This window comes from Bos indicus x Bos taurus, chromosome 2 (genome assembly GCF_003369695.1).
Source record: "Bos indicus x Bos taurus breed Angus x Brahman F1 hybrid chromosome 2, Bos_hybrid_MaternalHap_v2.0, whole genome shotgun sequence".
NCBI classification, from domain to species: domain Eukaryota; kingdom Metazoa; phylum Chordata; class Mammalia; order Artiodactyla; family Bovidae; genus Bos; species Bos indicus x Bos taurus.
In genome coordinates, this window is record NC_040077.1 from 41,536,913 (window position 1) to 41,553,142 (window position 16,230).

The 16,230-nt window shown below is 35.5% G+C and overlaps 1 protein-coding gene across 6 annotated transcripts in view; it reads right to left on the reverse strand.

Moving 5' to 3' along the window:
• Positions 1-4,478: 4,478 nt before the first annotated feature.
• GALNT13 (polypeptide N-acetylgalactosaminyltransferase 13) overlaps positions 4,479-16,230 on the reverse strand; it is a 666,740-nt gene continuing 654,988 nt past the window's right edge. For 5 of the 6 annotated variants that reach the window (XM_027560416.1, XM_027560436.1, XM_027560397.1 and 2 more), the window contains 2 exons: positions 8,678-8,874; positions 4,764-4,850 (listed from right to left, as the gene is read on the reverse strand). In XM_027560416.1, coding sequence (XP_027416217.1) covers positions 8,686-8,874 — 189 coding nt within the window. In that variant the 3' untranslated portion in view covers positions 4,764-4,850; positions 8,678-8,685. Of the gene's footprint in view, positions 4,851-8,677; positions 8,875-16,230 lie in introns of all 6 variants that reach the window. The other variant, XM_027560425.1, reaches the window with a different exon arrangement.

Genomic DNA, 16,230 nt, shown 5'->3' on the forward strand with positions numbered 1-16,230 from the left:
TGGGATGCTTACAAGTTTCTGGTGATTACACTGCAGTCTTTCAAGCTGTGTAACCTACAACTTACTCCAATGGTCCCTCTAATAGATGAAAGCTGTAGGCCAGTCTTACTTTCTACTTCTTACAATTCTATATAAGCTGTAGGCCAATCTTACTTTCACCTTGAATATAATTATAAGGAAAATAGAAGTGAGGGGGGAGGATTCTTTTTTGAGGTGTTATTGTCCAATAATACTAGAATGTTCTGTAATAATGCTGTTTCCTGCTAATCTCTTTATTTTTCCTGCAGGCCTATATGTGGCCTTTATTTATTTTTTGCAGTAGTATTTTATAGAACTAATCTTATTTATGTATGAAAGGTAGTATTTATATATCTAAAGAATCAGTGTACTTATCACAAAATGTTTAAGAAAGACATTTTTCTCATTATTGTGCCTTCTTTTTTTGAGTGCTTTTAAATTGAAGACAGTATTCTAGGTTATGTTAACAATGATGAGGCCTGCAACGCTGCTTATAGCTATATAATCTTCAGACAAACCACATTTCACATCTGTGTTTCAGGCTTATTATCTGTCAACGGTAAACTAAGAATAGGTAATCTATAGAGTCCTTTCAAAGTTTCTGTAACTGTGTTTTGTTCATAGACTTGCCCATAGAAGATAACTGCTCCTGTGAAATCATGAAAATACATATTTCTTAAGAGAATTATGAGAATTATGAGAGGTTCTTATGAGAATTATGTCTTCCCTCTTCCCTCTATAAATAAAAGCCTATGCTTTCAAATGTCCATTGAACACAATTAAAAAATAAAAATTATTTTATCTTAATAGAGCAACTTATAGCAGTATGTTTATAAAATGTGATATTTCATTTCCATAAGGCAGGGCATTTGTTCATAGAGAACAGAATATAGTCCATACATGAATATGAAGAATGTTAGGATGAAAATTATATTTAGATACAGTTATAGAAATCCTGTCTAAATATATTACTAGACTTTAATGCTTAAAATCATATGCAAAATATATGATACAGTAGCACTTAGCAACCTTAACACACATTCTTCAATTCATTAATTCAGTAAATGTTTAAAGAATATTTACTATGTACCAAGAACTCTACCCAGGATATCACAGTGAAGAGGGATATCATCCATGAAGGACCCTAAGGGCCACTGTAAGAAGTTTGGTTGAAGAAACATGAAGTCATAGTGGGGTTGTGAGCAGAGAAGTGAAACAATCAAATTTATGCTTAACAGAATGACTATGGCTGTCGTGGACTTCCCTGGTGGCTCAGCTGGTAAAGAATCCACCTGCAGTGCAGTTCAATCCCTGAGTTCTATCCCTGGGATCTCTGGGTTGTGAAGATCCCCTTGAGGAGGGAAGGACTACCCAGTCCAGTATTCTGGCCTGGAGAATTCCATGAACTGTATAGTCCATGGGGTCGGAAAGAGTCAGGCACGACTGAGCGACTTTCACTTCACTATGACTGTTGTATTGAAAAAAGACTATTGGGACAAGGACTGGGAAATTCAGGAACAAAATTATATGCATACTGCAATTTTGAAGGTTAGAGTTAGTGATACAGTGGATATGGTAGCAATTCATTGGTTATGTTTCAAGTACAAAATCAAGGAAATTTGCTGAATCAAAGTTGAGAGAGAAATAGAGGAGTCAAAAGTGACTCTAGGTTTTTGATCTGAATATCTGGAAGCCTGAAAAGTGAAGTGAAAATGTTAGTTGTTTAGTCGTTACTGACTCTGTACGACTCCATGGACAGTAGCCTGCCAGGCTTCTCTGTCCACTGGAATCCTGGAGTTGACATTATCTTCAATGCACAAGACCTCAGATGAGGAAAATTAAAATAATTAAAATAAAATTATTAAAATAATTTTCTCAGATGAGGAAAATAATATATTAAAATATATATTAGTCTAGTTCCATAACCCCACTCCAGTGCTTTTGCTTGGAAAATCCCATGGATGGAGGAGCCTGGTAGGCTGCAGTCCATGGGGTCGCTAGGAGTTGGGCACAACTGAGCGACTTCTTTCACTTTTCACTTTCATGTATTGGAGAAGGAAATGGCAACCCACTCCAGTATTCTTGCCTGGAGAATCCCAGGGACGGGGGAGCCTGGTGGGCTGCCGTCTCTGGGGTCGCAAAGAGTCGGACACGACTGAAGCGACTTAGCAGCAGCAGCAGCAGCATAGACAAAGAGTATATTAGATTAATTCACTGTGAATCCACTCCTGATTTTTCTGTATTTAATACAATAAATATTTTTGAAAAGAAAATTTAAGTAGTCATTGGTTTTTGGTGGTTTGTGATATTTTGTATTATTTTTTTGTTTGTTTGTTGGATACTCCAGTAGCATGTGCTGAAACCATCTGAGAATTCTTTGAAATTTCTTCTTTGGCATTCAAGCTCAGGCAGTTTTCGTATTTCCTGTATTTTTGCTAAGACCATAAGAACTTTCAAATACTTCAAATGCTTCTGAAGTATGTCAAATTCAGTTTCAATGACATAGCTGTATTTTTGAAAACTTGTCATTGACTCTTTGATAGATAACATATGCTTTTTGATTGACAAATCTATAATAAGGGAAACAAATTGTATAAGAGTCCTTGAGTGTTTAAGCTTTTTAGGTTTAAGTAGGAATGCTGTGCAGGGACATTTTATCATATTTTAGTCAGGGCAAGAGGAAAACAAGAGAAGTTAAAATGGAAAATGTGATTGTTAAGTCAAATCTCAGTTGACTTGTGAGGTCACTATCATATCAATTTAATTCAGTGTTTAGCTAGCTCTTAGGAGTCCCAACTTCCTTAGAAGTTTGCTGTAAGCAGTCGATTCACTCACCAGAAAAAAATGCCCCAACATTAAAATTTTACTTATAATTTATAATTAAATAAATTTAAAGTTTGGTAGAACCAATACTGTAAAGCAATTGTCCTTCAATTAAAAATAAATAAATTTAAAAAATAAATGGAAAACTTAGCACAAATTTCATGGATTTTTCTTCCTTTTAGTATATTCTTCTTATGTATTTTGAACACAAAGGGTCTTAAAGATGGGAAAAAAATTTAGATATTCCCAGAGACTTCCAGATAAGGGGTGTCTATACTTTAAAGAGTAAACCTGAAGTGCTCTTGGTAAAATTCTTAGAATTTTAGCAGTTTAAAGCCAAAAGATTAGAAATGTTGGCTAAGAAAATCATACATGATTTTACTAGCCTTTAGAAACTGTACTCCTTGTCATTATAAAGCAGTGCTTGTTTGTGTGTTTGTGTGTTTGTGTGTGGGGCGGTGGGCGGGGGGAGTCAACCTGTAGTCAACCTGATCAAACTGATTAATGTTTTCTATTAGAGCCTTTTAAGAAGTGATGAGAGTCAAAGACGTGACATCCTCTACTCTGGAGGTCACTTCTTCCATTTCTCCTACAAACCCCTACCCCAAATTTCTCTTAGCTGCTGAGTACATTTACACTAAATAAAATACATATGTAGAGCAACTTTACAGGTGTTTCAAATTGTATCAAATGGTGTCACAGATTTTTCTACTTTTTCTTATCTTCTACTTATGTATTTTGAACACAAAGTGTTTTAAGATGGAAAAATAACATGTGAAGGTAGCTTAATTATGATTGTGTTCCTTGAGACATAATTTATGGCATTTCAATTAAAAGTTTAATTGGTATATATTGAGTTCATTCTCCCAGTGATTAAAACTTTAGATATTCTGGCACAGCAATGAAATTCTGATATTAATGCATTATTTTTTAATATAAAATAAATTGATTTTAGTAACTTAACCAAAATCCTAAATGCCTAAGAATCAAATATTAAGGCTAATATTCTACCCTTCACCTACAATTCTGTGTAGCCTAGGTGACAAGTCACAGTGTCTGAAGAGAAGAACTATACAGTTTATGAAACAGAGTGGTTAAAGATTGAGTTTCCCACATCAGTTCTGGGACCAAGCTGATTATTACACTTAGCCTGCCTTAGAAATGATTGCAACCCAACAGAGTATCTTTTCAAATGTTTCAGCTATTGCCTTTTAACTTCATTTTGCTCCCCTCAATGCCTAGCTGGTTTCTTCTGATTTCATGTAGTTTAAATTGAATTTTCATATTCTCCTTCTCTTTTTTGTTTAAATGTGATGTTGTAATAAGACCTTATGAGATGTCAATATCTAATTTTTTTTCCTGGTACAAAATTTAGAACTGATTTTTGTACAGTGAATTTTCATTGCTCAGAAATAATTCAGTGTATGTACTTGATGTTGACAGAAATTCAGCATGTTTTCGTGAAGGTCCAGTAGAAACAGAGTTTATAAAATTTCATAATGAATTTACCTTATAAGGCATTTACATTGTCTCTCTTGCCACATTATGACAAGAAAAGTAACCCCACCCCCAAACTAATTCTGTGACATCATGGCAATTTTTTTTAAAGCAAACACAATTTGTTTTTCACATTGTTCTGATGTTTAATAACAGTTTGCTGTTATTTATTCTTTTTATGTGCTTTTTAATCAGATACAAATTTTAGTAGGGAAGTAAGCAAACATTCCTAAAAATGAATTATAAACAACTGTTTTAGAATACTAAAAGGATTTTAAAACTTTCAATTCAACAAAGTTAATATTTTTCCCTAATTGAAATAATGGAAAAACATAAGTGTAGACACTTTGATGGCTTAGGGGAGATGGTCTTCAGGCCCCCAGAGTCATGTTCCTTAGCAGCCATTGTTGAGATCTGGTTCCACTACAGTCCTGCATGGTAGGCACCATTTTGTCTTCTTCAGAAGGTTCATCTAGACATTGATTACTGTTAACATGTCTCAAGGTGAGTCTCTGTAAAAGATAACCAATAATCAGTGCAACATGTTTTATGTTAAACTGCACTAGCTCATCAGATTAAATCTACTCTCTAAAATATCTTTTATGATCTTTTGGTATAAGCATTGTGCTGATGTTTGTAAAAGGAGCTGTGCACAGGTGGCTCTGAGTTAATTATTATACAACTTTCATTGTTACGATTTCATCATTGTCTAATACACCTTTATTTGCAGATGGTTAAAGAAATTGGCTGATATTTATCCTGCACTGCCAAGAATTCAGACTCGTTTGCAAAGAACCTATTTGTGAGTTCAGAGTCCAGTTGAAGAGTGCAAATATTAACAGTCTTTTACAGAATCTTAGTTTTCTTAGGCATGTGTTATTTAGTAACCATTTGGCAAACATGCAAAGAGATGTCACTGCTGGGACTCAAAACTTCAAGAAATGTTCCCATTTCAAAATACTGTATAAGCCATAGAGTGTCTGATTGTGAGACATTCATTATAGGTGAGTAATTATCATGGCAACAAAGATCTGTCTTACTTGATAGTGTGATCATCATATTTAGTTTGCCTTTTTAGGGATCTTAAATACCAACATCAAATAAAAATGTGATGGACATATATTTTAAAATATTATATCTATATATTTTCATAATAATATCTATTAATAAGCATCTTCTCAGTATCCAAATGCTAAAATGTAATTCCAATAATTTCATCATGTTAACCAGTCATTACATCTCTTTTGAGTTCATATTTACATTTTTACGTCATAGTTTTGAACTTTTAAGATAAACATTTTAAGTACACAAGGCTTTACATACATAATAATTTATGCACTAATTATATACAATATCATATACTGTTCTGCTCAGTTGGTCTAGAACCATACTATATGAAAAATTCCCCAGCCAGAAGAGGTATGTTTGAATATGGAAGGTGATTTGCAAATGTATCTTGAAAAAAACATGCCAAATACTTTTGTTGCAAATTACCGAAATTAAAGGCAGACAAACACTTTTTTTTGGGGGGGGTGGACTCTTGATGGGCTTCCCAGTGGTGCTAGTGGTAAACTGGTAAAGTGTCAATGCAGGAGACATGAGAGCTGTGGGTTCAATCCCTGGGTCAGGAAGATCCCCTTTCTTTTCGTGAAGAGGGCATGGCAGCCCACTCCAGTATTCTTGCACCGAGAATCCCATGGACAGAGGAGCCTGGTAGGCTATAGTCCATAGGGTCACATAGTCAGACATGACTGAAGCAACTTAGTACGGGCTCTTGATATTATATTGAAAGTTGGAAGATAAAAAATGCAGGGGGCATGTGCACACACACACACACACACACACACAAAAGTGGGAGAGAAACACTGCCCAGACATTTACTGTTTGTTTTGGATTAGGACTACAAACACCCTGGACTGCACTGTCCTGAGAAGATAGAATGGAAAATAAGCTTGTGGTAAAGGATGCTATAGACAACAAGCAGGAAATTAAAAGAGCAAGGCTATTAGATGTGAAGAAGATTTGAAAACTTTGGCCTTTGTTGTTGCTCTTTTCAATACATGAAGGCCATTTATACTGAAAAACAGACAAAAGAAGAAATGGCCAAAGATAGGCAAGAAGATAGCTGATTTATGCTTATAATGCCAGAAATTATGTTGTTGGTTTATGAACCAATAGCCAGATTGAAAACAGATACAAAACAAAAGCATTGTTTTTAGAAAATTCCAGTTAAAAATCAACAAAATACTTTTCATTTTTGTTACATACCTGAGGTCCTTTGTGTATGTATGTCCTTTTCCAAAAAAGCCACTTACCCTTGTATGCTTCTATTAGATCTTTTAAAAAACATGTATATGACTTTAAGGATTAGATTGAATATGTATTGTCAACTACACATATAATGATAATTTTTAAAACAGTATTCTTTAAAAAAAATTTTTGAAGGAATTCGTTAGTAGTCAGAAGCCACTGCTGTTAAGATAACAACCAACCAAGGAAAGTATTCTCCTTTTCGGTGTAGTGGGGTAGAAAGATCAGTCATTTTAGGGGTAGATAGCCATAAATGTGAATTTCTGCTCCCCAAGTTACTAGCTATGAAGATTTGGGCAAGCTACTAAATCATTCTGAAGACTTAGATTCCTTCAGATGCTTAGTTATACTTACTATATATATATATATATATATATATATATATATATGTAATTATACTTATTATATATATATATAAAATTATACTTACTATATATATATATATATATATATATATATATAAATGCTGTTTTCCCTACTGCTTAAAAAATCTGACCTTTAGTCAACTATCTGTGATCTCCTGCCAACCTGATAAGGGTAAAATTGTTAACTATAATATGTTTAAAGGCATAGTTATGGTAAACATGACCTTTGATTGATTTACTGCATCTTCATCTGATAAACTGCATTATAATACCTGACAGGAAGCCAAGCAGTGGGCTTTTCTAAGTGCAAAGTGTACTTTTGCATATTCCCTTGCGTTTTGGGCAGCTGTTAGAGAGATTGTCTCTTTTGAGGCATAGGCTATTCCACCAGGGTAGTTTTCCACAGCTGCTTGATGTGACTCCCATGCCCTTGCTCAGGACTATCACCTGTGGAGAAGCTTGCTCTCATAGGAGTATATAAACTGCTATGGAACTTTTGCAGAGTCTGAGAACCAATGTGTGGTTTCTGCCCTTGCATTCTGTAAGTTGACTTGTGAGACTAAATAGTTAAATCTGAGAAGACCACTTGATGGGCATTATTGCACTTTCCATTGTTCCTTTGAAAACAAATGAAGATAATCAATGCAAATTGCCTTGTATAAAAGTTCTCTTTGTGCAAAAAGTCCAGACTTTTCCAGCTTTCCAATATATGTTTGGAATGCCCTTGTCTCAAGTGTAAGCCAAATCTAAACAACACCCCTTCTTTCTTCTCCTTTCCTCTCCGTGCTTCATTTCCAATCTTGTCACAAATATTCCAAACTCAATTGTGTCTTCTACTATCAACCTTTTATTATTAATCTGAACCAGACCAGTTCCCTGACTTCCTATATGTTCTCATAGGGAAGAATTGGACATTATGATAGGTTTTTTTTACAGTACAGTAATCCCCTTAAAATCAAGAACCAGGACAGGTACATATTTGTACTCTTTACAAGAATGCCATACCAGTTTTTTGACTTAAACTGAATAATGGTTTATATTATTGCCTACTGTGAAGATATTCACAATCACACAAGTCAGAAATGGAAGTACAGTTCTTAAAAGCTTTTATTATTACATCACTTAAGTAACCACAGAAAGTGCTTAGAAATAATTTACTTCATAAAGGTTTTGAAAATTAGTCTTCAACAATGCATTTAAGTTTCCAGTTAAAATAGTAAACTTTAGAAAGGATATGTTATATTTTCACACAATGTATCTGAATAAAGATTAACAAAATTTAATAATTGCAGCCTTCTAAAAACAATGTTTGGCTATGTTAGTTTTTTTTATTGTTTTTTTTTCCCCCAGCTGTAATACAAAATCTCTTGTCATATAGACATGGGTATAGTTAGCCTAAAAAGAGCTTATATGCTACAATGTAATTCCATCACTTATGCTTATATATATTTGAAATATGGAAAAAACTGGAAAATACCTATTGATAATAAGCAAATACCACTTAATATATGCAGCCACCAAAGTAATGAGCACCTAAAGATGAAGAATAGCTCCATGGAGAAATACCACATAAAAATTTTTAAAACACATTTTAAAGAAGTAAGTTTAGATTCAATACAGAGCATAACACAAACACTAAAATTTTATAAAGTCTGCATACAAACCTCCAAAATTATTTGAGAAAGTAATCAGTAGAATTCTTAAAAATATTTCTAAAAATTTCCATTCTTGTATAGTTTCTTAGAAGCCATTTTTGCAAAGGGCTATCATTACATATTTCCACAGCGGGCTGTTGGGAGCCATCAGCTACTTTGCTTACTGAGAGACAGGACTGGGTGATTATGTGAAGAAGAGTGTGGGTCTGTTTGACAAAGAAAATAATGAATAATGACAAAAATCAAGTACAAAGGCAGTAATAAATCAGTCATTCTCAGCAATATATAATTTCTACTGGGTAAACACGGAAAGCACACATCACACTAATTGCATTCATGGAACTTTGAGCTACATCCCTTCAGTAGGAGTAACTGAAGATAAGACTGAGAATATGGAGAAAAGCCTGAGATCAAATGGTGAAACATTTGAGAAAAAAGTTTATTTTGGATAGAAAATATTATATGCTTAGCGTTCATCCCAGCAATAAAATGCTCTTAGCATTAAGTGAATTATTTTTCTCTAGGTACTTCAGACAAAACGTTAACCAGAGGAAATTTGAAATCTGAAATAATCCCTTTGAGATAAGTTATTTTTCATTAAAAAAAAATACATAAAACATTTAGTGCCTTCATTTGTTTGAAAAAACAAGTATTTTTTTCCTTAGTATTCTGTATAGAAGAGGTACCAATTGTTAATATTTTTTTCTAGTAATTTTAATCACTTTTATGTAATTGAGCTCATCTAGTTAAATAGGCCTCACTTTATATTCTGGGCATCATTTTTAAAATTAAATATTCTAAAAACCTAAAAAATAATTTCTACAAAGGATCTTGCCAAAAATCATTTAACTGTCCACTGGGGATATGCACTTTGGAGCTACTAGGAGGAATGCCGGGACAGACATCTCTGAACATCTCTCTCCACGTGTATCTCATTTCTTGAAATCCCAAGATCAAAAGATATGAACATTTTAATATGTATTAGCAAAATAAAAATTCTATTAAACATCTATAATAATTATTTTGTAATAATAGCAGCAGCTTTATTGTGCTTACTATATGTCAGAATACTGTATTTGTATTGGTTTAACTGCATCTGCATCAGTACTGTGTTGCCACTATAAACATTTCTTGACATATGGCCAGGATAAAGAATGATATGGATAAAAGAACACATATGAAATGACTTTTTATAGTTATTTAATGGTTTTTCATATTTATTTAAAATAACTTCTTTTTCATTTTCATTGGTTAATTTTTATTTTGCCTATGCTCTTTATACAGGACTGTGGATATTTTTATATTGGGTGTACATATTTTCTTTTAAATACTCCTTTTAAGCGTACCAGCCCTTGTCATATTTATTACAAATGCCTCTGACAACTTTAGGAAACTGTCATATTAACTCAGTTTTGAAGGCAATATGACATACAGGCTGACAAGCAGCATACTGCCAAATATCATTTTGCATGGCATTATTTAAAATATTCACTAGAACAGGGAAATATGAACCCTAAGAATATTGTTTTTTGTTTATAATATAGTATTACTTATTCTTTACTGAAGTATGGAAAATTATTTCCTAAAATTTACAAAATTTCAGTCATACTATTTTAAGATACATAAGAAAAGTATTAATTCCTGTCTTTAAACATTGTTTTGCTATTTACTACAAGCTGTGTCATGGAGTATTTTCAACTTTACCCCTTTAAAGATTGTAAAGATACAATTAGAGCTGAAAGTCAACTGGACTCAGGCAAGGGAAACAATTTTGGTGACAAAATATGAATCATAAAATTAGGTAATACCTTTGTACCTTTGGATTAAAAAGCACCTAGTAAAAAATTTGATATTTTAATGCACAAATAGAAGTGACTGCATGGTTGATTGAAAACCAGCCATACAGGTGTCAGTTTAAAAGATGCCATACTAAAAGTTTGAAATGAAAATAATTATTGCTATATATAATGATAAAGTAAGAATAAACTTGGACTATTATAGATATTTAATTTAATAGCAAAAGCAATAGGATTTCCCCTATTGATCAAGTACAGAATAAAGATTATTTAAATACTAATATAGTAAAGTTCTTATTCAGAATATTAAGTATGATCTCCCAATAAGGTGATCTGTGCACTTGTTAGAATAGAATATGAGTATTAAACAAGTCTGTAAGAGTATTTAACAAGCAAGAACTAAATACTAAACTACTGAAATTCCTATTCACTAATTGTTTCTAATAATACGTAAATCACAGCTATGGGTCAGTAGAACTATGGAAATATAATACATGTCTGATACACACAGCTTTCAAAAAGTAAATCAAGCCACTATTTTTATTAGGAATGCTACTCAGGGAATTGGCTGGGTTGGCAACTATGGATGACTTACCTTGAAATTATATTCCCATTTACCTGCTTTCTGATAAAGGTAAATAAAAGAGGAGTGTTAAAAATCTAAATATAAGCTTCTGTAATTTCAGTAATTATAATCCCACATATTTAACCTACTAAAGAAAATTCCTGATATTGTGACTCTGAGAAACATTTGATACAGATGGATATCAAATTCATAACAAATATTTTCTCAGTCAATTTGCTCAGTCACATGAGACACGAGACTTATTTTTAGCTTCATATTTTGTTTCCTTTTTTTCTTTGTTGCACAGTGTTTGTGGAACATAAGTGTTCTGTTCTAAAATTAGATTCTCACACTGTATGTAGCAGCCTGGATGTTCAAAAAGAAATGTTACTATGTGCACTTATTGCAGTAAAATGTAAATTTCAAATGGATTGGAACACAGTTGCAACAAAATAGGATAATATAAGAAAACCTGAATAAGAGAATGGATGGATGACAGACCTTTATAACAGTAATCTTTAAAATATTTCAAGGAGATGAAATTTAGTCTTTTTTCTTTTAACTTTGTGGCAGTGGGCTTTTGTTACACCAAAGTGTTCAAGTAATTTATTCAAGAGTTCTGGACCAGGTGGGGATCTTTCAGTTGTGCTGATGATGCTTTGGTTGCCCCCAAAATGAACACATCTGGCCAGGTATAAAGTGGTACTGAATTAATTTCATGGTTGTGCTGTTTAAGAAATATTTAATTAAGAAAGTGGGAAACTCTGTATTTCAAATCAAAGTTGGCCAAAGATATGTATTTATTACCAACATGTGCTTTAGTTTAACTCAAATAAAAGGTGAAACAATTAGATATTATATTATGAGTATGTATGGCTAAAATTTGTAAACAGTCAGACCACATTGACAAAATAGTCTTACGACTTACCATTTATCTAAACAGACCATATTTAACTGCAGTACATCTTTCTCATTATTTAGGAAATAAGGAATTCTGTGTGAATACAATTTGGTACCAAAATAATTGATAATATTTAACCATTTCTTTCATTTGTAGTACTGTACAGTTAGCTTATCAGATCCAGACATGCTGGGACCTGGGACCCCTTGCTGTAGTGCTTGCACCTGGACAGACATTTCCTTGAGCTACAGATTGCTTCTGCTCCTGCTAAGTCATGTCAGTCATGCCCAACTCTGTGCGACCCCATAGACGGCAACCCACCAGGCTCCGCCATCCCTGGGATTCTCCAGGCAAGAACACTGGAGTGGGTTGCCATTTCCTTCTCCAATGCATGCAAAGGAAAAGTGAAAGTGAAGTCGCTCAGTCGTGTCTGACTCAGCGACCCCGTGGACTGAAGCCTACCAGGCTCCTCCGTCCATGGGATTTTCCAGAGCTACAGATTAAGGAACTAAAAATAGAACTGCATACAGGCACAGTTGGGGTAAATAATGAACAAAAAGATACAAAAAGACCAAAAAACAGGGAGCAAAAGCAGGGTACTACCAATGCCCCCTGCATAATACCACCAAAGGGATGGGCAAAACACCTAAGCCACCCCTCTAGCCTGACCCTTGGACACATCCCTATCTTCATCTCATACAAAGATCCTCCCACCAGAGAGCAAGAAAGGAAAACAGTTACTTGTTTTCACTCTCTTCTGTGACCTCCTGGGGGATAGGGGTGAGATTTTTCCTTACATGGGATAAGGGTAAGGGTGTGCTTTTGTTCCAGGCTGTACAGAGGTGGCCGTTGCGTTTGTGGTCCATAATTTGCCCCAGCTATGAATGCGTGCAGTTGTTTCTAGTCCCTTACAGTTTCTTTGTAATTTGTAGCTGGAGGAGACATTTGTCTAGGTGCAATCATTATTACACCACTGCAGCAAAGGGTCTCGGGTCCCGGCCTGTGTCAAGAACATCAGTCAGGAAGCAGTGGAGTGTAGTGGAAAGATGGCTAAATTTAGTGCCAGAAACTTGTGCTGTACACATTTAGGTAAGGAATTTAAACCACATTAAGCTTTGTTTTATTGATGTGAAAAATACAAATAATAATAATATTATCTTTTACGACTATTGTAAGAATTGCATGAGACAATAGATAAAATTCAGTTCAGTTCGGTTCAGTCACTCAAACGTGTCTGACTCTTTGAGACCCCATGAATCGCAGCACAGGCCTCCCTGTCCATCACCAACTCCTGGAGTTCACTCAAACTCACGTCCATCAAGTCGGTGATGCAATCCAGCCATCTCATCCTCTGTCGTCCCCTTCTCCTCCTGCCCCCAATCCCTCCCAGCATCAGAGTCTTTTCCAGTGAGTCAACTCTTCGCATGAGGTGGCCAAAGTGCTAGAGTTTCAGCTTTAGCATCATTCCTTCAAAGAACACCCAGGGCTGATCTCCTTTAGCATGGACTGGTTGGATCTCCTTGCAGTCCAAGGGACTCTCAAGAGTCTTCTCCAACACCACAAGCATCAATTCTTCGGCGCTCAGCTTTCTTCACAGTCCAACTCTCGCATCCATACATGACCACTGGAAAAACCATAGCCTTGACTAGACGGACCTTTGTTGGCAAAGTAATGTCTCTGCTTTTGAATATGCTATCTAGATTGGTCATAACTTTTCTTCCAAGGAGTAAGCGTCTTTTGATTTCATGGCTGCAGTCACCATCTTCAGTGATTTTGGAGACCAGAAAAATAAAGTCTGACACTGTTTCCACTGTTTCCCCATCTATTTGCCATGAAGTGATGGGACAAGATGCCATGATCTTCATTTTCTGAATGTTGAGCTTTAAGCCAACTTTTTCACTTTCCTCTTTCACCTTCATCAAGAGGCTTTTGAGTTCCTCTTCACTTTCTGCCATAAGGGTGGTGTCATCTGCATATCTGAGGGTATTGATATTTCTCCCGGCAATCTTGATTCCAGCTTGGGCTTCTTCCAGCCCAGCATTTCTCATGATGTACTCTGCATAGAAGTTAAATAAGCAGGGTGACAATATACAGCCTTGACATACTCCTTTTCCTATTTAAAAACAATCTGTTGTTCCATGTCCAGTTCTAACTGTTGCTTCCTGCCCTGCATACAGGTTTCTCAAGAGGCAGGTCCAGTGGTCTGGTATTCCTATCTCTTTCAGAATTTTCCACAGTTTATTGTGATCCACACAGTGAAAGGCTTTGGCATAGTCAATAAAGCAGATGTTTTTCTGGAACTCTCATGCTTTTTTGATGATCCAGCGGATGTTGGCAATTTGATCTCTGGTTCCTTTGCCTTTTCTAAAACCAGCTTGAACATCTGGAATTCATGGTTCACATATTGCTCAAGCCTGGCTTGGAGAATTTTGAGCATTACTTTACTAGCATGTGAGATGAGTTCAATTGTGCAGTAGTTTGAGCATTTTTTAGCATTGCCTTTCTTTGGGATTGGAATGAAAACTGACCTTTTCCAGTCCTATGGCCACTGCTGAGTTTTCCAAATTTGCTGGCATATTGAGTGCAGCATTTTCACAGCATCATCTTTCAGGATTTGAAATAGCTCAATTGTATTTCCATCACCGCCACCAGCTTTGTTTGTAGTGATGCTTTTTAAGGCCCACTTGACTTCACATTCCAGGATGTCTGGCCCTAGGTGAGTGTGAGTGATCACACCATCGTGATTTTCTGGGTCATGAAGATCTTTTTTGTACAGTTCTTCTGTGTATTCTTGCCACCTCTTCCTAATATCTTCTGCTTCTGTTAGGTCCATACCATTTCTGTCCTTTATTGAGCCCATCTTTGTATGAAATGTTCCCTTGTTCTAGTCTTTCCCATTCTATTGTTTTCCTCTATTTCTTTGCATTGATAGCTGAGGAAGGCTTTCTTATCTCTCCTTGCTATTCTTTGGACCTCTGGTTTCAAATGGGTATATCTTTCCTTTTTTCCTTTGCTTTTTGCTTTTCTTCTTTTCACAGCTATTTGTAAGGCCTCCTCAGACAGCCATTTTGCTTTTTTTGCATTTCTTTTTCTTGGGGATGATCTTTATTCCTGTCTCCTGTACAATGTCACGAACCTCCGTCAATAGTTCATCAGGCACTCTATCAGATCTAGTCCCTTAAATCTATTTCTCACTTCCACTGTATAATCATAGGGGATTTGATTTATGTCATACCTGAATGGTCTAGTGGTTTTCCTCACTTTCTTCAATTTAAGTCTGAATTTGGCAATAAGGAGTTCATGATCTGAGCCACAGTCAACTCCCAGTCTTGTTTTTGCTGACTGTATAGAGCATCTCCATCTTTTGCTGCAAAGAATATAATCATTCTGATTTTGGTGTTGACCATCTGGTGATGTCCATGTGTAGAGTCTTCTCTTGTGTTGTTGGAAGAGGGTATTTGGTATGACCAGTGCATTCTCTTGGCAGAAGTCTATTAGCCTTTGCCCTGCTTCATTCCATACTCCAAGGCCAAATTTGCCTGTTACTCCAGGTGTTTCTTAACTTCCTACTTTTGCACTCCAGTCCCCTATAATGAAATGGATATCTCTTTGGGGTGTTAGTTCTAGAAGGTCTTGGGGGTCTTCATAGAACCATTCAACTTCAGCTTCTTCAGCATTACTGGTTGAGGCATAGGCTTGGATTACTGTGATATTGAATGGTTTGCCTTGGAAACAAAGAGAGATCATTCTGTCGTTCTTGAGATTGCATCCAAGTACTGCATTTTGGACTCTCTTGTTGACCATGTTGGCTATTCCATTTCTTCTAAGGGATTCCTGCCCACAGTAGTAGATATAATGGTCATCTGATTTAAATTCACCCATTCCAGTCCATTTTGGTTCCCTGATACCTAGAATGTCTATGTTCACTCTTGCCATCTCCTGTTTGACCACTTCCAATTTGCCTTGACTCATGGACCTGCCATTCCAGGTTCCTATGCAATATTGGTCTTTATAGCATCGGACCTTGCTTCTTTCACCAGTCCCATTCACAGCTGGGTGTTGTTTGTGCTTTGGCTCCATCCCTTCATTCTTTCTGGAGTTATTTCTCCACTGATTTCCAGTAGCATATTGGGCACTGACCGACCTGGGGTATTCATCTTTCAGTGTCCTATCTTTCTGCCTTTTCATACTGTTCATGGGGTTCTCTAGGCAAGAATACTGAAGTGGTTTGCCATTCCCTTCTCCAGTGGACCACATTGTTTGTATAATTATTCTATTTTCATGTGTCTCCTCTACATTA